Source organism: Arvicanthis niloticus, chromosome 30, assembly GCF_011762505.2.
Source record: "Arvicanthis niloticus isolate mArvNil1 chromosome 30, mArvNil1.pat.X, whole genome shotgun sequence".
Classification (NCBI taxonomy): domain Eukaryota; kingdom Metazoa; phylum Chordata; class Mammalia; order Rodentia; family Muridae; genus Arvicanthis; species Arvicanthis niloticus.
In genome coordinates this window covers 21,538,771-21,560,663 of record NC_133438.1, presented here as the reverse complement: position 1 = coordinate 21,560,663, position 21,893 = coordinate 21,538,771, and the positions used below count along the sequence as shown (strand labels likewise).

The 21,893-nt window shown below is 44.4% G+C and overlaps 1 protein-coding gene across 3 annotated transcripts in view; it reads right to left on the bottom strand.

The window, feature by feature from the left end:
* Positions 1-4,271: 4,271 nt before the first annotated feature.
* The window catches only part of Map3k5 (mitogen-activated protein kinase kinase kinase 5), a 193,292-nt gene continuing 175,670 nt past the window's right edge, over positions 4,272-21,893 (bottom strand). For all 3 annotated transcript variants that reach the window (XM_076928058.1, XM_076928060.1, XM_076928059.1), the window contains 6 exons: positions 19,325-19,430; positions 15,463-15,706; positions 10,638-10,750; positions 9,143-9,255; positions 6,495-6,571; positions 4,272-5,626 (listed from right to left, as the gene is read on the bottom strand). In XM_076928058.1, the coding sequence (XP_076784173.1) occupies positions 5,566-5,626; positions 6,495-6,571; positions 9,143-9,255; positions 10,638-10,750; positions 15,463-15,706; positions 19,325-19,430 (714 nt within the window). In that variant the 3' untranslated portion in view covers positions 4,272-5,565. The remainder of the gene's footprint in view (positions 5,627-6,494; positions 6,572-9,142; positions 9,256-10,637; positions 10,751-15,462; positions 15,707-19,324; positions 19,431-21,893) is intronic.

Here is a 21,893-nt window from a genome sequence, read left to right as displayed (position 1 = left end):
AAGGCCTTGGATAGACTCCTTGTTCCAAACCTAATTTGCAGTGTCTGCCACACAGTAGATGGGAGTGGATGACATCTGTTAAATGTCAGATGCCACAAGACTATCCTTTAGATGTACTTTTTCCTAGGAACACAGACTCCATCTGCCTTGAGTTCACACAAAGTTCTTCTGATCCCCGACTCCCCCTTCCCAGGGGTAGAGCTGAGCCTCTGGCAGTGTTTCCCTTCGGCCTCCTTTTCTCCCAGGCCATTGGATAACACACAGGTTTTCTTGCTCATCCATAGTAGCTTCCCAAGTCACAGGATCAAGTTGCTGAGTGCTTTTCTATCATTTGTTCCCCAGATGTCTTCTGCCTCCACCTCGATTGCTAGGATGATGGGGGACAGTACCACCCTCCGGTCCCCTAGATATTTTGTGGGCTGGATCCTGCATTATTTGGCACTGGTTCACTCCCCCACTAACTAGGTTTCACTCCTTTCCCAGACTCCTTTGTTGACATAGGTCTCTCTTCTTCCCGTTTCCTCCCGAAATCTTCAAACTCTCCAGAGTTGAAGCCACGCCTTTCCTATCTCTGCTTTGTCTCTCGGGACCCTCCACCTTGGTGACTCTCAAGTCTGGAATGTATAATCCTGACCTCAGTACTAACCTCCTCCAATACATTCTTTAGTCTTGTGTGTGTGTGTGTGTGTGTGTGTGTGTGTGTGTGTGTGTGTGTATGTAGGTGTGCATGTATCAAAGTGTTGAGAACCGCACTAGTCCCACGTTTGGGTGGCCAAAATATGTCAAGGCCTGAGCAAAATGTTGAGGCCCGGGCTGCCTCGAGTTTGGCGGCCACTGTATCCCGGCCCAAGCTGCCGATCCAGTCTGCAGGTTGGGGTTCAGTAAGAGAGAGAGTGAGGGCGGTCTTGAGGAATGGAGACCAGACAGAGTGTGTTTCAATCCCATTTATTCTTCAGTCTCTCTTCCTCTAAGTGTCTGATTCTCTACTGTCTGCCTCTGCCTTTTATATGTCTCACTTCTAAGCCATGCCTTTTGGTCACACCTTTAATCATGCCCTTAGGTCTTGTCTCTAAATCTGATCTCTAGGTCACTCTTAAGTCACACTCTTAAGTCGCACACCTTTGATCTCACACACCCAAGGTATCTAAACCAAGATTATCAGAGTGTGCTCAGCTGTTGTAGGCTATTGTAATCCAAGCCTCATGTCAGGGTATATGGCTCAAGATGGCTGCAAAGTTGATAGCCGCTTTCTGCTAAAAGTCAGCCCCCAACATCAAAGTATGGAGATCAGAGGCCAACCTGAAGGTTGACCTCAAGGACAGTGTCAACCTTTGTTTTTGAGACAAGAACTCATTTCGTCCAGAGTTTGCTTCTACGATGGCTGGCCAGCAAGGCCCCAGGGATCTTTCTGTCTCTACTTCCCCAGTGCTGAGAATACAACCATGCACATCACCATGCCTGGCTTTGAACTCAGGCCCTCAGCTTGCAAGGCACTTTACTGACTGAAGTTGCTTCCAGGCCTATTGTCAATATTCTTTGTACAATCCTACCATGACACTCTGCTCTGAATTCAACGAATCTAGAACACCCTGGCCGAGTTTCTGCCATTGAATCTCTTCACCCACCCAGGCTCAGCATTTACCCCATCCTCTCCCTCGTTATCACTGCCCTTAGTTTCCATTCCTGATGCCCTGATTTCCTGTTAGCCTGACTCGTGCTGGACCCTCTTCAGATCTGAGACAGGCTCGGAACTGCCCTGTTCAGTTCAATTCCTCTTACACTGTGTCGGTGATTAATCATCTAACACACAGCCACTTTACACAGCTCTCTCTGGCTCAAAACCTTTTTAATAGGTTCTCTATTTACATATAATGTGAAGCTAACCTTACTCCTCCGCATCCCTACTCCCTGAGAGGTCCTTGGACCCCCTCCCCTTCCAATTTCTGCCACTATCATTTGCCCAATGAATTTTACTCTTTCCTTAAATGTTTCAGATCCCCCTTCTGGCCTTTTGTCTGCCCATGTAATGCCCTGGTCCTTAGTATCACCCCTGCAAAGCCCAGGTTAAGATCCTTCTATGTGGAGTGTGTCCCCCTGTCCTGGCTCAGCGGGCTTACTCCCTCAACTTCAGTAGTCGCAGCTGGCTTTAACACTTGTCCAACCTGTGAAATGTGGGAACATTTATTGCAAATCTGGGTCTTCAATCTGATGCACATTTTTGATTGTCTTCTCCTTGTCTCTAGGGAGTTTCCATAAAACCTGGAACTATGAATGATCTGTTCTCAGACTGAAATGTCCTTGCTGACATCACGTGCACTGTCTACACTTCACAGGCACCGTTCTCTCTCTTCTATGGTACTACAGCGTCTCAGTCATCAGAGCCATTTAAATTGGGTTCTGGTAAATCCATTCTCTCTCTCTTACAATAGCGGCACCACCATCCCTGTATAATTTTCTGAACTATCTTCCCAGGCTCCACTCAGCCTTGGAAAACTTTCTTGATCCCTTTCTGGCTTTGGTGTCCATAGCGCTTCCTCCGCTCGCCTGAATGGTAAGAACTACCTCTCGCTCACACACCACGGCATGTCCTCTCCAGTATGCATTTACCATGTTGTGTGTATGGTGTGTGCGGAATTCAGCCTGCACACTCGTGGAGCCCAGAGGACAACTGTGGAACTGCTTCTGTCTTTCCATTCTCACGTGAGTTTTGGGGATTGACAGATCACCCTGACTTGCGTGACGAACGCCTCTATCCCAAGTCATCTCATTGGCTCCCAGACGGTATTTAATAAATGCTCCTGAGTCTTACTGTGCGCTGAGCATTCACTGAACACCTTGGCTATGCTGGCTTCACTTGCGCTGAGCTGGCCTCCTTTAGCTCCTAGAACAGCCCTTTGTGGAAGGCGCACCATTTCCCCATTTCACAGAGGAGGAAACTGAGGCAGAGAAGCTAATTAATTTGCCAAAGGCCAAAGTTAGGTGAGAGCTTCCCTCTGAGCTAATAAGTGGTTTCAGTGTCCATACTTAACAGTGAGCTAGCCACCTCACTCCCCCTTATGAGAGGGTCCATTTCCCATTTTGCTTTCCACTGGACCCAGAAATGAGATGTGATTTGATCATGTTAAATCACTGATGGGGAATTTGTTTGGTGTTTTTTTTTTTTTTTTTTTTTAATTTAAATTATGTGTATGTCTCTATGTGGGTATGGGCATGTGAGTTTGGGTACCCATGAAGGCTGAAGGCAGATTCCCCTGGAGCTGGAGTTACTGCAGCTATAAAGCTACCTGATGTGGGGAGCTGAGAACCAAACTTGGATCCTCTGGAAAAGCAGGAAACAATCGTAACCACTGAGCCATTTCTCCTCTCCCAAGGTGCCTGGTCCTTAAGGTGGCAGGCCTTTTTGTTGTTGTATATAGTGTTGCTGGATTGAAGCTACAGCCTCACACAGGACTCAGCAAGTGTTCTGCGATATTAAGTATCTAGGTCATCTGAACATGAATCTAGGTTGTGAAGCCCTGACGTGCTGATGCTAAAGGCCTTCCTAGCACAAACCTTTCCTGAACCATAATTCACAATCGGACGACCTTGTGTGTGTGAGGTACAAGATGACCTGGGAACACTGTGTATGTTCTACAGGCTCAGAGACAAGGAGAGAGAAGCAGAGTGGAGAGGGAGGTAGAGAAACAGTGACAGGCAGACAGACACTGGACGTGGGGGAGACTGAAGGAAAAAGGATCTGAAGAGTCCATGAAAAATGGGTAGCTTGTTCCTATGTACATACAATATAAAAGAAGCACTTAAAACATTAGAACTAATGAGACGACCTGTTTCTTAATGCAGAGGAGACCGGCTTTCTTCAAAATTTCTGCAAAGGAGTCAAGAGACTAATGATCAGCCCTCAGAGGTGAGGTGTTTTAAAGATCAATCCTGTTGTCAAGTGAGGAAATTTTCAAGAGAATATTTTATATACTCAAATGCAATGATATATATATACATTTTACATATTTTATATATTTAATAGTTTATATACTCAGATGCAATGTGATACACTGCTTTTATTTTCACATAGAAAGGCCATCGAGCTGGAGAGATGGCTCAGTGGTTAAGAGCACTGACTGCTCTTCCAGAGATCCCGAGTTCAATTCCCAGCACCCACATGGTGGCTCACAACCATCTGTAATGGGATCCAATGACCTCTTCTGGTGTGTCTGAAGACAGCAATGGTGGACTCATATACATAAAATAAATAAATAAACCCTTTTAAAAAAAAATAAAGGCCATCTCTATTTTATTGGGAGACTTTTTTATGGGTCAAATCATGACATGGGAACACCTCTCCCTTGTTTCCACCCTATGTAACACACATTCCTGTGTGGATAGGAAATTAATTTTATTTATCCACCTAGGAGCTTCAGACCTCATCCTGGTTACATTGGAAGGCTCATAAAAATAAAATATTTGGCTGAAAAAATTTCCCAGATGTGAGAAGCACATTAAGGAGACAGAAAAAACAATGGCATCCATTAGGGTCCTCTTGCAAACCGCTTGAGATATGGTATGGTGTCTTGCTTTTTCAAGGTAAGTTGGGGTCATGGGGAAAATACATCGAGTTTAAAATATTTACCACTCTCTTGTGCCGCCCCCCCACCCCCTGCTGTCCCCAAGGAACAATCTGGATTCCAGCTGTCTTTCATTGCTTGAACAGAGACACATTGTATTCGATTGAAAACAAAAACCAAAATCTAACCCAGTCATTTAGAGCATGAGCACAAAGTAAGAATCTTCTGGACTTTGTCAGAGTAGCATACCGGCAATCTTTTTACTTTTATGTAAATATGATACAATGGATAGCTTTAGAACAAGCTAACATCACTAGGACCCGGCATGTGCAACTGGTACCGTTCAGTAGTATATACAACCCCCCCCCCCCCCCCCCCCCGCAACAAACACACCCTAGGCCAGAAACTTAACTTACAAAATACAGTCAATATGACAATTACTACAGAGTTGAAATCATTACTCTCAGATTCTGCACACTTTAAAAAAAAAAGAAAACAGAAATAAATTTGTACAACAACTGAAATTATGCATTTCTGCTTAGATGCTTGTGGACACTACACACACAGAACCTAAAAAGCCATGGTCACATTTTGGTTTTGTTCCAGTGGTATGCAGTCTCACCAAACTTTCTGTCTCTTCCATGGTAAACACTAGGTTGAAACACAACCGCTGCTGACTTCAAAAACCTCTCCATCACAATGTATAGATGGAAAACAAAAACAAAAACAAAAACAATCCCCAATGTTACAACTCTCAGTTATTCTGAAAGTCTATACAAAGACTCCGTAGGAAGTTAGGAAAGTTTAGTGCGTTTTCTTTCTTTCTCTCTCTCTTCTTTCTTTCTTTCTTTCTTTCTTTCTTTCTTTCTTTCTTTTTCTTTCTTTCACGAGTAAACAAATACTGGATTTAAAGTGCAGCGTCTTCTCTCCTCCCTTCGACTCCCCTCCTACAAGGGGAACAGTTCTGAATGTTCAGAATCTCCAATCAAGGTCACCCTGGTGGCAGTCAGGCACATTTGTTCCGAAAGTCAATGATGGCCTTCCACAGCGTGCACAGCATCCCTCCCCTGTTGAAAGACAGAAGAACAAGCTGAAGAACACTCTCACTTGGAAATGCCCTTGAGACAGCAAAGGGACTTCTTAGCGTTCAGCTCCTTTGGTGAGAACGTGAAGACCCTAGGCTTATCAGGCTTTTTATGTTCCGTGTGCACAGTATTTTCTCACCACCCTTCATTTCTTTCAAATCAAAAACATCATTTTACATTTTGAGCATTTTTGAAATGGTATGTATGTATGTATGTATGTATGTATGCATGTATGTATGTATGTTTGTTTGTTTGTTTTTGTTTTTCAAGACAGGATTTTTCTGTGTAGTTCTGGCTGTCCTAGAACTTGATCTGTAGACCAGGCTGGCCTCTAACTCACAGAGATTTGCCTGCCTCTGCCTCCCAAGTGCTGGGATTAACAGCATGTGCCACCACCGCCCAGCAAATGTGTCTTTATAGAGACGGCTGTAAGTTATGGATCTACCTAGACCAGGAGAGAAAAGTGTGACAAAAAATTATACCAGATGATGTAAACTGTTCCAGCTGCTAAGTAAGAACCACATCTGCTATTTTATCAGAGGACCACAGGCTACATCAGAACTCTTCTTCATGGTAGCCTTAAGAGGGGTTGTATGACTTTGGTCTGCAGTCTTATATAAGAAATCTCTTCCCGTTGATTGTCCCATACTTAAACAGAAATACTAGTTATTAAGAGTTTCCCCAAATAGCCTCACCCAACTAATTTAGTTTAGTCTGAGGGTTGAAAACCAGACACAGCCCTTCCTGAGCCTGCAGAGCTGGTTGAGACCCCGCAGGGCAGGAACCCAGACTTCCTGTGCTAACCTGGGGTTCTCATAACAACCAAGCATAAGGGGACAGAAAGCAATACCTTAGTCTGAGGCACTTCAAATCGTCACGCGTGACGTAGTAAAGAACATCCACTAGTGTGTAATCCTCAGCCAGAAACTGCAGAGAGAGCAAAGCATGTATGTGATAAGACTGTCTATACTGTGAATAAATAACGTCTGTGCACAAGGCAAGTGTCGCCAATGATTAAGGAAACATAAACGGAAAGCCATAAAAAACAACAACCTTCTGGAATCAGGAGAGGAAAAGCCTTCAGATTACAGACTTAGAAAGAAACATGTCGATGTCACTCCTGTTGCTTACAGACTGGAAGTGACGCAGGCTTAATCCCACTTGCCATCACGCACGCCAGCTGCTCACAGCTACTGCTTGTATCAAACAAGTCTAATGCTCCGTATCTCTCTCCCAAGTAGCCAGACGATAATCCTGGGATATTATTGCCAATATGTAGTCTCCGAACTTACGTTCCATAACCAGCAACAGAGACCTTCCTATGATACACTGCAAAGTTACTTCTGGGTGGAAATAGAGCTTTTAATTTTCAAGCAAATGAAAGGGAAGATGGTTTACTGGATCGTGACTTAATCTCCCTTGACTGTGATTTGAGCCCACGAGGATAAATATTTTGGAGAACTTGGTTGGGTATATTGTTTTCCCTCAGCAAGAGAGTTATTTTGACTTGGGTAGCAGTAAATTGTTAAACGCATATCTCTAAAGAGACCCTAAATTTTATGTAGTCCATATATTATGAAAATAAAAGTTTATTTTAGTTATTTAAATCTGTATACATAAATCTGAAGACAGTATATTATTATTATTATTATTATTATTATTATTATTATTATTATTATTATCATTATTATTATTGGTTTTTTCGAGACAGGGTTTCTCTATGTAGCCCTGGCTGTCCTGGAACTCACTCTGTAGACCAGGCTGGCCTCGAACTCAGAAATCCACCTGCCTCTGCCTCCCAAGTGCTGGGATTAAAGGCGTGCGCTACCACCGCCCGGCACAGTATAGTATTATTAAGAGGTCTTCTCTAGCAAATGGAAAAAGACAACATCTTTAAAATAAGAGTTTTTATTTTTAACTATGTATAAGGATGCGTATTTACATACGGGTACGTGCACAGAGTGCAGGCATGTCTGGACTCCAGAAGAGGGCACGGGTTCCTCTGGGGCTAGGATTCTAAGTGGCTGTGAGCCACCAGATGTGGCTGTTAGAACCCCAGTATTCTTTAAGAGCAGATCACACTCTTGACTGCAGAGACATCTCTCCAACTCTCAAACAGTACATCTTAATATATATCCATGTGTTATACATGTGACAATAGGTCAGATTCTCTACGTGTTAACTATGAGTCTATGGTGGTGAGGGAGGAGTCAGCTGTAATGGACATAATGTGGTTTGCATAACGAGTGCCTCTGAAGAAACTCACCAGCCACATTTCCTTTTGTCAAGTAGCAATGAATAGCCACTGCTTAGCAGATACTGGTAACATTGCAAAAGAATGAAAATGTTGAGGAGTAGCAGCAAGAGGGCATTCCCTCGTAGTTTGTTTGTTCCCTGCTCTTCTTTACTTTCTGTCTGTACACAACAGAATCCTTAGAGGTCGTGGACGACTGCGCAGTGTCCGTTCCTTGCCTTGGTGCATCTTCTTTTTTTTTTAATTTTTTTTATTTTATTTATTTATTTATTTATTTATTTATTTATTTATTTATTGGTTTTTCAAGACAGGGTTTCTCTGTGTAGCCCTGGCTGTCCTGGAACTCACTCTGTAGACCAGGCTGGCCTCGAACTCAGAAATCCGCCTGCCTCTGCCTCCCAAGTGCTGGGATTAAAGGCGTGCGCCACCACTGCCCGGCCTTTGTGCATCTTCTACCTCATGAGAAGGCCTTTGTTCATCTTCTACCTTTTGTTCATCTTCTACCTCATGAGAAGGAACTTCCTTTCCTTGTCTGTCCTGTCCCAGTGTACACAGACGGCCTTCTTTATACTACACACTCCTTTAGACTCATTCATTGCCCTGTGGGAGAACCTTACACATGCACACATGCATGCCCCCACATACACATGCACATACACCACACATACCACACACCACACACATGCACATAAATACCATACACATACAAGCATACCACACACCAACCGACAGACACATAGATACACACAACCACACACATGCATATACACACCACACACAGACACACACATGCACATACAGACACATGCAACCACACAAACTCATACATACCACACAGACACACATACACACATATGCACATACACCACACACACCACACATACACACGTGCCTCCACACACTGCGCCCATGCGTGTATACACCACACATAGACAAGCGCACCATACACACAGTTAAATGCACTCACACAGACACATGTGCACATATATACACACCACACACACACTCACACACATAGAAACACACATACAGACACACACACAGATCACTGAAAACTCTGTGTCAGAATTTGCTAATGTAAGACTATTTTTTAAAAAATCAGGGGAATTCATCTATCTCTTCTAATGTATGAATCTCCCTAGGGCAGGACTGGCTCTGACTTGCTCAGCCCTGTGTCTCCTGTGCACCTCATCAGTATGCAAAGAACTGAAACACCTCGAGTCCCACAGACAGTTCCTCCTTACCCGACTTATAGTGTCTTCATCAGCGCCATTTTCTCTCAGCCATCCAGTAAGTTCAGAATCTTCAGTGGTTGTGGCGGGAGAATTCAGGTGGCGCACAGGAAACCCCAGGATATCTAGAACCAAGAGTAGGGAGAATCTTTAGCGTCACAGAAGTAATGCGGAACCCTCGGGATCCGTGGGGATTTCTTGCTCATTTTAAATTGTTAAAGACTGTCAAGAGACTAATAAAAAAAACCAGATTGGCTGTATAAATGGCAATATAAATAAAACTCAGACAAGCCACTCTCCTACTGAACAGGAAGTCAGAAGTAACCGTAACGAAATACACTTTGTACTTTCATGGAATTTCTTAAAATTAACTTTGGGTGCACTAATTATGCCTTACATCTTTCCTGCAACCAAGAGAAATAGTTAGCAAAGTACTATATACAATTATAGTGTCTCTCTCTCTCTCTTTTTTTTCAGAGCTGAGGACTGAACCCAGGGCCTTACGCTTGCTAGGCAAGTGCTCTACCACTGAGCTAACTCCCCAACCCCACAATTACAGTCTCTTTTTTGTTGTTGTTTTTTTGGTTTTGTTTTTGGTTTTTTTTTTCGAGACAGGGTTTCTCTGTGTAGCCCTGGCTGTCCTGGAACTCACTCTGTAGACCAGGCTGGCCTCGAACTCAGAAATCCACCTGCCTCTGCCTCCCAAGTGCTGGGATTAAAGGTGTGCGCCACCACCGCCCGGCTATATTTATTTATTTATTTATTTATTTATTTATTTATTTTTTAGTCTCTTTCTTGACTGTCTGTAATAATACAGAAGAGCCAAGCAACTGAACAAGGAACTGTAGAAGGAACTGTAGATACAACTACAGCTGTAAGTTCTCATAAAACTGACTGATTTCCTCCATGTTTCAAGCTACGGCCTTTTCTTACTGTAAGCTTGTCCTATTTACATCTCTCCAAATTTGAAGGGAGAAAAGCTGGAACGTGCCGGATATAAATACAGATGGACCAAAGTAGCACTGTTTGATTCTGACACTCTCACTGTGAAGTCTTTTGTTTGTATATGTTTTTTTTTGTTTGTTTTGTTTTTGTTTGGTTGGTTTTGAGACAGAGTTTCTCTGTGTAGCCCAGGCTGTCCTTCCACTCAAGAGATCCGCCTGCCTCTGCCTCCCGAGTGCTAGGATTAAAGGCGTGCTCCACCACGCCTCTAATGAAACCTCTAACAGGACTAAAAGAGCAGAGATTCTTGTTTGTTTCAATAATGCATTATCTCTGAAAGAGTAACCACGAGCATGCATTTCTGTTGTGCTCGTAGAAGAGGTGATCAGTTACTAAAGTTAAGAAGTTAAGTTTAAAGTTTAAAGTTATGAGATCCTTAAAAAGGAATTCTGGCTGGTGAGGGAGGGTCAGCTGCCCTGAAGCTATAACGTACAGCTGCCTGCTGGCCTTCCCAGCCTTCTGTGGCATCCTAAACTGGATAACTTTGAAATCCCACACTGCTTACCTATGGGTTGGGACTTAAGCTTCAGGTGCTTAATTTCTTGGTCTTTTTCTTCAATCGCTCGGTGAAGGAGTGCTTGTAACTCTTTCTCTTTCCGAACCAGCTCTTCAAGTAATCTGTGGGAGAGACTCTGGTTGAGTGAAGGAATAATAAAGCAAGAGGTGACAGTGATTCCCTAAGCGCGGGCTTCTTTCCCAAGATACAGCAAGCACAGGGATTTTATAAAAATAAAAGACCAGTGCCAGTGGCTCTGGCTCTGGTCTTTCTTTAGTCAGGGAGCACATGCTAATGAGGTGGCAGATGTGTGGACACTTGCGGTCACCTTCTCAAGCTATGCAGATTTGAGGGATGACTTAGGTGAGGCTACCTTTTATATCTGGCTCAATAAATGTTAATGGTTATTGTTGCAATTGTAGCCATTACTGCTATTTCCTCTCTCCCCTCTTGGGGTGAGTTAGGTTAGCGAAGCATTTAACTGGTACACTCAGTTCCTAAGGTAGATCTGGTGTGCTCCCAAGATGCAAAGAGAAACTCTGATATTCTAACCTAGTTTTTGCCCATGGAAGGCCCGCTAGCAACCAAGAACCAACCAGTGACCAGCTCACACTGTCCGGCCTGTTTCTGTGAGAAGACACTGCGACTTACGGAAGCTGGTGCTCTAGTTCTTCAGAAAGCGACCGGGGTAACTCTGAGTCACATTCTACAAGTAAATATATAACCACTGGGGCTGGAGAGACGGCTGAACAGTTAGGAGCACAGTGTTATTCTTGCAGAGGACCCAGGTTTGATTCCCAACACCTACATGGCAGCCCACAGCCATCTGTAACTCCAGTTCCAGGGAATCTAATACCTCTCCTGCCCCCCCCCCCCAGGACACCAGGCGGCACACACGTGATGCACAGGTATACATGTGACCGAAACACTCACACACATTAAGCAAACCTTAAAAACAAAATATCTAATTATTAACAAGACCTTTAAGACGAATTATTAAGTAGCCGGTAGCTCTCAGCTGGCCAGCTCTGTTTCACTTTATGACCATTGATCAATTTGCTTCAGGACCACGCATAGACAAATGTTTGTTTCCGTTGCCGTGTGGAGCAGGCAGCATGCTGTAACAGAGAGATAAGCCTGGGCCTGTGGGCTGGCTCAGCCATACTTCCTGTGTGCGGCTAAGACACATTTCTCAATGCCTCTGGGCTTCAGTTTTCTTGTTTGCTAAAATGAAATGGAAAACTCCTAGGAAGGACTACTGTGAGAATTCCAAGAGACAACAGATATAAAATACGAAGCTCCAAGTAGGGGCTCCTATTTTGAGCTCCAAGATTTCCTCCATGCAGGACCTAAAGGAGACGGATCACAGTAGAAGCAGGTGCAGAGGTGGGCCGAGAGAGAGAGAGAGAGAGACAGAGAGAGAGAGAGAGAGAGAGAGAGAGAGAGAGAGACAAGGGCTGAAGAAGTTAAGTCAAGATCCCTGCAGAGAAAATAGTGCGCACGATATTATGGGCGCGGTAATATGGGTTAAACAGCACAGGCTGAAAGCAAGGGGCTAAAGGAGACTTTGTATCAACTCCCGCACCAGTGTGTCCCAGAATGGGAAGCAAGCTCTGGGTGAATCCTCAGTGCTGATTTAGCTTCGTCAGCAGCTCTAAGAATTATATGCTTAAGATTTTAGGCATGTGTATATAATTGTGTGTGTTCACGAGTAGTGTGAGTGTGTGTGTGTGAGAGGGAGGGAGGGAGAGAGGGAGAGAATTCAATGTCACGTGTCTTTCTCAGTTGTTCTCCATCTTACCTTCTGTGTCAGGGTCCCCCACTGAATTTGGAACTCACAGATTCAACTAGATTGGCTGGGCACCAAACCCCAAGGGTCCTCCCCAGTGCTGGGATTACAGACGTATGACACTGTGTCCAGCATTTACGTGGCTTCTGGAGACTGAACTCATGCTGGCACAGCAAGCCATCTCTTCAGCCCCTAAGCTTAAAATTTTTAACACCAGAGTTGCACCCTTTCCTAAAACACACACCTACACACACACACACACACACATACACTTTTTGGGTGTGTAGTAGAGGGGGCAGAGCTTGAAACCAGGGTCTTGTATATGCTAGGCAAGCATCCTGTCACCGAGCTACACACCCTTAACAACACTCAACTGAAGAGAAGTATAGGTAGTAGCCTATAATTTCTGTGCTTGGGAAGTAAGGGCAGGAAGAGGAGTTCAAGGACATCCTCAGCTACATATCGAGTTTAAGGCCAGCCTGGACTACATGAGACCCTGAATAAAAGGATTGAAAGAAAATTGAGTTTTAAGAAGTAATAATACTCAATTGAAAGTATAAAAGGATTAAGATACATGATTAAGATATATATTTATATCTTAATCATATATGATTATGATATATTAAGATAAGATATATGATTTATGCTGCTCAGTGCTTTACTAAACCATCTGCCCTTCTTCACATTATTTTTAAAGAAAACATTGAATCTCATCTCACTTTTCTGATGGTTAGGGGAATGTGGGGAAAAAAAAATCTAAAAAGGAAAGAGGAAGCCAGTGGTCCTTAGACTTCACAGATTCAACTTGATAGCATGTAAAGAAAACACAAACACGTTATTATTATTACAAAAAGGTAGCTATGTCTGAGAGTAATACAGAAACATGGCAAATCCCTCTCTATAGAAATGGGTAGATTTTGAAAAGCAAGACTTCAGGTTGAGCCAAGAGGGCCTCAGAAAAGACCTGTGCTCATGTGAAGAAAACAGTAACTGTGGCTCCTGGAAACTGCAGATGTCATAAACATGGCAGACAGAAGGCTGTGCTGGACGGTGAAATCGAGGGAAGGCAAACAGGCCAGAGAAGCACACGCACTTCTGAGATGTTCAGAGAGGTAGGTCCTACCCACGTGCCCGGGTGGGCAGGCAGAGGTTTGAGGGACAGACAAGCAGACAGAGCAGCAGTTTGGTTAACTTGGTAGCCTTCCTGTAGAACCATTCTGACCAGAAACCGTGGTGGGCAGGTTTGGAGCAGCACAGTAATTCAGGAAGCTTCCCCTCCAGAGACCAGAGCAGGGGTTCCAAAATCAAGCGCAGTCAGGATTGAGTGGCTGGGTGAAGCCAAGCGATTGAGTCAGTAGCCACTACAAGGAACGTTAGAGGAGGCACAAGGTAGAGCTGTATGTCAGAGGAGGAGGCCGTGACGTGGATTATCAGAGTGACTGCCACCATATTCTAAAATGTCTCCCCATGAAAATCACCAAAGATAAGTAGGTGAAGTTTAACTTTTAAAACCTTAAACTTACAATAAGAAATAAATCACCTTTGTCACCAATGGTGGACAACCAGATCTTCCACTAAGGTCTCTAAATATTTGAACATCTTTTATGGATTCTCTAAAATGTTTTCATTGTCTACCCACAGCCATAAAGTCCACTTCCCACCCATCAACAGGGACTGCACAGGAAGCTGTAAATCACAAGTACTCAGACTTTGAACTGTGCCACCAACTGTGAAGAGCAGGAAGCACTCACTGCCCATCTGATGATTGAATAGGTTCTGTGGTACCAAACCAGATATATCATGACACAGTGACAAATCTATCTATCTTTCTTTCTTTCTTTCTTTCTTTCTTTCTTTCTTTCCTTTCTTTCTTTCTTTCTTTTTTTTTTTGTTGTTTTGTTTTGTTTTGTTTTTTGAGACAGGGTTTCTCTGTGTAGCCCTGGCTGTCCTGGAACTCACTCTGTAGACTAAGCTGGCCTCGAACTCAGAAATCCACCTGCCTCTGCCTCCCAAGTGCTGGGATTAAAGGCGTGCGCCACCACTGCCCGGCATAAGGGCTTTTCTTTTTCTTTTTTACTGATGTATACACTGATGTATTTACTAAACAGAGTCCTGTGCAGAAATTACACACTATCCATCTAGACAGATTTTGGTTACACTTTGCCTATTGATGGAGTAGTTCCATTTATAAAGTTTTATACATCAGAAAGCTTTGAATTTGACCAGGCTGTCCATTAATCACCTCTGAAAAAGTGGCATTGAACTTTAGCTCTATTTTACAGCATTGAAAGGCTTATGCATCAGGTCGCTTCCTGAACCTCTGCACAATGGTGTTGAGCAGACAGTTCTTCATCCACCCAGTTCAGAGTCACATCTGAGAGCTTCCATTACATACCTGTGACAGCTACTACCGACCACCTCACCGACTGCTTACCCTGACAGCCCACCTTCTTGGCCAGTTCACACTGCCAATGAAGACACACCAGCAGCTGTCACAAGGGCTTTTCTTAAAAGAACCAGTTATCCCAAGTCCTGGGTGATCTCTGTTCTCTCTCTGCTCTGCCTACTGGAAGGGAATAGAGTCTGTTTCCCAGAGGGTCCATGAGGTTACAACTCAGTTTTTTCTGTAAGCTCCAGTGTACCTGGGGCAAAGCACAGGTAAGTGCTTGACCTGCCAGAGGCAGAAAGCACCATTTTATGAGAGGCTTAAATTAACCTCTGTTGTTTTACACAGAAAAGCAGTTAGCTTTCTGTGTTGGGGTGAGAGAACCATTATGTGTGGTCTGTGAGTCAGAAGTTTGTTTGTTTGTTTGTTTTTATATAGAAGGTTCCTCTGTGGCCTGGTTGTCCTGGAACTCACTCTGTAGACCAGGGTGGCCTTGAACTCATGGAGATATACCTGCCTCTGCCTCCCTGGGTGCTGGGACTACAGGCATACACACACCACCACACCCAGTCCCGTGGGTCAGACTTTTAAAGTAGACTTGAATTATTCACTTTTTTAGAAATAAGAAAAAAAGAAACCAACCCAAACCCTCACCTTACCTATTAGTTTCAATTTTCATCCTTCCAAGCTGCACATTTAGGGACCGGTGTGCGTTCTGGGAATCGTGGGATACAGTGGAGCTGAGCGTGCTCACACCTGAGGTAGCCACAGCATCCTCGATGACGGCCTGGGGCCTTCGGACCATTTGATTCGAAGGTGGTTCCTCGTGTTCATCTTCAGCATCCACGTCTTCTGGGTCAGCTGTGTCGCTCTCTGACGCAAGGCTAAAATGTGGCCTCAACTCTACGTGGCAAAATTCAGTATTAATAAATACAACCACTGACTGTTGACTTCCTGCACTGGGATGTTATCAACCCCCATGCAATCTGCCCAGGCTGCTCTCTGAAGGGAAGGTGAATTTCTGTGCATTTGTTCAGATCTGTTCTTCCAGTGGGAACAGCAAGCACCTAGAGGGCTGTACAGATCATTCTCAGGGCAAGACGTACGCCTGCCTTATCAGTTCTTTTCAATGTCCCAAGGCCACTCTGGCTTCTATGCTCAGGATTTCTGTGCCTGGTCACCACCGCATTTGAGAAGCAACAAGAAATGCTCCATGTTCCCAGTGATCTTCAGGACAGCCCGAGAACAGAGCTCCTCAGGGACCCAGTCCCACTGCACTCTGTTCTGTGCCATCCGTTTGAACAGGGAGATTGAACACCTGTTAAACTTTTAGTTCGAAACAATTTTACAGTAGCAGAGAAGTTGGGTAATACAGAGTGTTCTCTTGTATCAAAAGCTCGCCCTAATCTTAACAACTTATGTGATTCAGACCTACTGTCCACAGCAGGAAATCAGCATTGACAACTAACTCCCTCCCCCCCCCCCAACTCCCGCTTTCATTTTTAAGAAGAGGATCTTTATGGCCCTCACCATCCTGCCTCATCCTCCCACAGGCTGGGATGACAGACCCGCACGACAGCACGCCCTGACACAGTGGCCAGTTTTCTGGGTGAATCTGTCTCTGTTCTGATTGATGTCCTCTCACTACTGTGAGGGGCCAGCTCTCCTGGTCTCTTCCAGTCTGTGACTACTATTCCCATGCTAACTCTCACGACCTTTGCTCCCTGTCCCCCACCCCCACCCCCATTTGTCTTAATCTTTTTCAGGTAGGGTCTCTGTAGCCCAGGTTGGCCTTGAACCCATGATTCTCCTACCTTAGCCTTCTAAGTACTTCCCTTCCCACTTTTAAGGAGCGCTGTTCAGATATTTTTATACCATGCCCCTTATTTTAGGTACACTTGATAAACTGTCAACATCCAATAGAGACAGCATTTAAAAAAAATTATCACAGACATGATGCCGCACCCTTCTTGTGCCCATCATAGCAAGAGATGCAAGGCTCTTACGGTGCTCCCCTTGGTTGAAGTATCCAGGTCCCACCCTCACCCTCACCCCAACACCACCACCGCCAGAGTTACTGTTTTCCCTCTGTAGTTAGTAAATACCTTGCAAGAGAAACTTGGAAAGCATTCACTCTCCTGTCTCGTGCTGCTTTGTCTACTACTTTTAGCAGTCCTTGCCCGCCATAATTACGGCTGCCAGTGCTTGTGTGGAGGCGACTCCTCTATTGTCCACACTCCCTCTACATTTGGCAGATAGAACTTTACTGTAGCTAAGGGCTGAATCTTCTGTGTCTTTACTTATTCAGTTATTGATCTCACTCTGGATAAACAGGTAATCCACCCTGTCAGGCTTGCTACAGTTGGGGTCTTGAGTTTCCCCCAGAGGGGGAAAAGGCTCCATCCTTAGTGTGGCACCACTGGAAGGTGGGGGATCCTTAGGAGCTGGGGTCATTATGGGGCATATGTCACTGTGGGTTGTAGGACCTGGTCTCTTGCTCCTCAGCCAAGCTAAGCTAAGAGGCTTAGCCCTGCCATATGCTTTTGCTAGGACGTGTCCCCACAAGCCCGAAGCCCAATCACGGCCAAAATAAATCGTCTCTCTTATAAACTGATTATCTTAGGAATTTTCTATGGTGATAGAAGAACGGCCAGCACAGACCTAGAATCCAATACTATTTCAGTTTCATTTCATTTCGCTATTTAAATTGCGGTAGCATGGACCCATGGGAATTTCTTCAAGTTGGATCCTGTGTCTCTGCAGTAACCCCTGTGCTTCTCAGGATGAAAAGGAAGTTCCTCCTTCCTTTTCATCACCACAAGATGTCTCCAGCCCACTTTATATTTCTCCTACCTCAGGCCTGAAATCAACCACTGGAGCAGGAGCCCAAATTCCACCTGTCAGAGCAATCTGTGTCTAGAAACTACAATCTAGGTCCAGACACACTTAGGAATTTATAGATAGCAAAGTTGCGATGCCCACAGCTGCAAACCAAACAAGGCATTCTTACAACAGACAGGGAATTCCACAATTTCCAAAGATCCCCATTACTTAAAAATTGGTGAGGTTCTAAGATATTTCATAATGACCCTTTTAGGTTTCTATGTCTTACCTTTAAGATGCAGGCACAAAACGTAACAGCAGTACCTGTGCCTAACACAGGCACATGTGTGTCTCTATGGATGGACCTGCCTAGTGACATCTCTGCTACATACTAGCCGGGCAGAAGGGTTCTGCTTAAGAGTTTTGACTGCTGGATAAACTGCCCAGGTAGTTCGGAGGTTTGTCTTGGAGCAGGAAGACACTCCTCACTCACGTCCCAAACCCTGGCCCATCAGCGCTATGACTTTTATGCTTCACTGCCGATATAGCGAGAGTGTGTTTAGGCCAGTAATTTCCAAACCCAGCCATGCATCCAAGTGGCCAGAGAGCTATACTCCATTGGATTTCTATAGCTAGAGTATAGAGGATTTTTTTTCAGAGCCATAAAAATACTATCTGTGATATTTAAAGGTGTGTGTTTGTGGGGGGGGGGGGGGATATCATTATATTCGTCCAGACCCACAGAGTGTACAGTTCTAAGAGAGAGCCTATGTGAATGGACTCTAGGTGACTATGATATGCTAGTCCAAGTTCATCAACTGTAACAAATGTGCCATCCAGGTGGGGAATGCTCATACTGGGACAGGTTACATGTGTGTTGAAGCGGAGAACATACAGGAAACCGCGCCTTTCTTGTCAATTCTGTGATTAGTGTAAAGCTTTCTAAAGAACCAGTTCCTGGGCCTTAACTCTGGAAGACTATTGCCAGTTGGTCTGAGATGGGCTGGTGAGCTGTGATTTTTGCTGATTCATCAGGACGAATTGATATTCACTAGTTACAAACACTGCGAAGGAAATGTGTCTCTGGGCACAGATATCTACACATTAAAATTCATAACTATTTGGGGGCATCTTACAGCTCCTAGTTCTTCCTGTCCTAGCATGCTGCCTAAAGCAAAGCTTCCTCACTAGTGGTGAAGGTTTTGCTCTGTTTATCCTTGTACATACTGAATTTGTAGATGAGTGTTATTTGATGACTCTGTGGTTAAAATGAATACCTGCCGTGCCCCGATAAGTCCATGTATTTGAGTACCTGGTCTCTAATTGGTGACACTCCTTGGGAAGGCTTAGGAGGTGTGGTGGCCTTGTTGGAGGTGTAGCTACTGGGAGCAGGCTCTGAGAAATTAAAGACCTGAGCCACTTCAAGTTTCTGCTTCATGCTTGTGATTTAAGATGAGAGCTCCAGCTTGCTGCTTCAGCCGTCATGGCTGCCCTCTGGCATGCCTCCCCACCACGGTGCTGCTGGGCTGCTACTGCCCTGGAGCTGAAAGCCCAGATAAAGCCTTCCTTCTATAAGTCGCCTCAGTCTTAGTGTTATCAGAGCAAAAGAAAAGTAAGATAGCAACTCAGAAATGAAATGGCAGAGGCCAGAATATACAAGCACTAATTATCTCTACACAGTAAGTAAACAGCTCTGACCTGGAACCAAAATGGTAATAGCTGTCTGCACAGCCTTCCGGATGATGCTGTCCAGGGCAAACATCCAGTGGGGCTTGATGTGATGATTCCGAAGAACTTTGTTGACCTGGAAAGACAGCGACATTTAGTCTACGGTAGTTGTTCACAGTATTTATTACTCTTATTCTTTTCCCACAAGGGTGTGTGTGTGTGTGTGTGTGTGTGTGTGTGTGTGTGTGTGTGTGTTTATGCATGGGTACATGCATGAGGAAGAGGAAGAAGAGGAAGAGGAAGGCTACAGTTTCTGTTCTCAGCATAGCTGGTGCTAGAATCCTGGCAATCTGCTAGAATATTCCAGAAAGCCTAGACACACACACACACACACACACACACACACACACACACACACACACAATCACTGTGGTAAAGATAACTTCTTACAATGACTGGTAAATGTTCCACCCATTTAAATAGACACATACCTGACCATTCTGTCCTTTAAAAAAAATTATCGTGAAGTACACAGATTACAAGACTTCCAATGTTAATCATTTTTATCTGCTTGCTCAGATGAGTTTTAATAATATAAAATTAATGATTTCAACCACCCGAGGCACTAAGTACCCTCATATTATTGTATGGAGGTCCTCATCCTTAGGGACCTTTCTCATACAGAACTGGAACTCGGGACTCATTCAGATCTAAGTTCTCACCCAACAGTCCTGCATGCCTGGCCTGCTTCCATCCTTGTGGTCTGTGTTCCAGAAACCTCCCCAAAGTCAGAGAATGAATTGTTTGGCTGCTTTGAAAGACCATCCTGTTTGACTTCACATGACATTCTTTTTTTCCCCCTCTATTTTATGTGTACATTGTAGCTGTCTTCAGACACACCAAAAGAGGGCATCAGATCCCATTACAGATGGTTGTGAGCCACCATGTGGTTGCTGGGAATTGAACTCAGGACCTCTTGAAGAGCGGTCAGTGTTCTTAACCTCTGAGCCATCTCTCCAGCCCTTAGCATGACATTCTTAGGACTCATCCACATTTACAGTGGTGGTATTACAATGGAAATGCCAGAATTTCTTTTTTAAAGACTGAACAGGCTGGGCACTGGTGGCACATGCCTTTAATCCCAGGACTTGGAAGGCAGAGGCAGGCAGATTTCTGAGTTTGAAGCCAGCCTGGTCTACAGAGTGAGTTCCAGGACACCCAGGACTACACAGAGAAACCCTGTCTCGAAAAGCCAAAAAAAAAAAAAAAAAAAAAAAAAAAAAAAGACGGAACAGTATTCCCTTAACATCTGAACTGAGTCTACCACTTCCCGGTTCACAGCGGCATCCACAGGAGCAGAACCAGGTGGAAGCTGGGTTGCACACTCGTGCCAGGAGTCAGAGCAATAGCTGCTCAGTCTTCCCCTTGGCCCAGACTCACCCGGTTTCGGAGAGAGCCGGCCTGAGGCCTTTTTCATAGCAGCTGCTCCTAAGGAAAGAACTACTTCTGGGAGCTCCCTTGTTCCAGGAAGTTCTTTCAGACTGAGCTTGCATTACCTCCATTCTTAAATGGATCAGCTTGCTGATGCATCTAACCAGTGTATCACATAGGAAACGGGATTATTTCAAGTGTGAATCCTTTATAACCATGGCCTGCCCACACACCCCCTCATTACACAGCACATTACCCAACGAGAGTACTGGACAGGGAAGGAGGAAGGCTGGGGTGAGTGAACTGTGCCTGTGTCCGGCCAGGGCACAAGGCCCAGGATTACAGCTAACTAGCGCTCACTCTGAATTCTCCAGCCAACTCATTCCCCAACGTCTTGCCCAGAAGCCAAAGTGTGGGCAAGCACAGATCAGCTACATCATTGCCCTCGATGGCAGACGGCTGGGTTTCCATAGTCGCAGTGTAAACATGCCTTAGTCAATATTAGTGACGGGCGCTGCTAGCTGCTTTGATTCTCTGTGACCTCAGTCCAGTCAGGAATCTTGTTCTTTTTCATCATATAGCAGAAAGACCAAGCAGTTTCCCACTCAGAACACCAATGCCAGCTGAAGGATGAAGATTCAGTTTGGAATGGAGAATTGTTTCTTATTTCAAATACAAATCTCCAGAAATCACCTAACACAGTAGTAATACATTATGAGTTATTGTTAAAATTTTAAATAAAACCATACAGTGTGGTTTCATATTCGCATAACAGGCACCAGCAAGATATTTTTCTCCTGCCTCCCATACCTTGTTCGTGTGTCTGAGAGCGGCTTACAAAGGTCTACAGAGAAGCCTTACTCAAGAATAACAGGAAAGGTTTTGAATCAAGACTTACAGAATAGCTTCTAGTTTCTATTACATAAGACTGTCAGTGATCTCTCATTAGATCACAATTAATTTCCAATCGCCAGCTGTCTGTTCTCTGAACTATATTTCTGGTAAGAAAATAGTGGATACTTAGGAAATGAACCTGTTAAGAACGTTCTATACCGAAACCACAAAAGCCATGGGGGCGGATTCGCCAATTCAACAGTGAGCATTCTCAGGTGTAACTGCATTTCTCCCAGCGGCCACTAGATGGCACTTCTTGTACAGCATTGTGAAA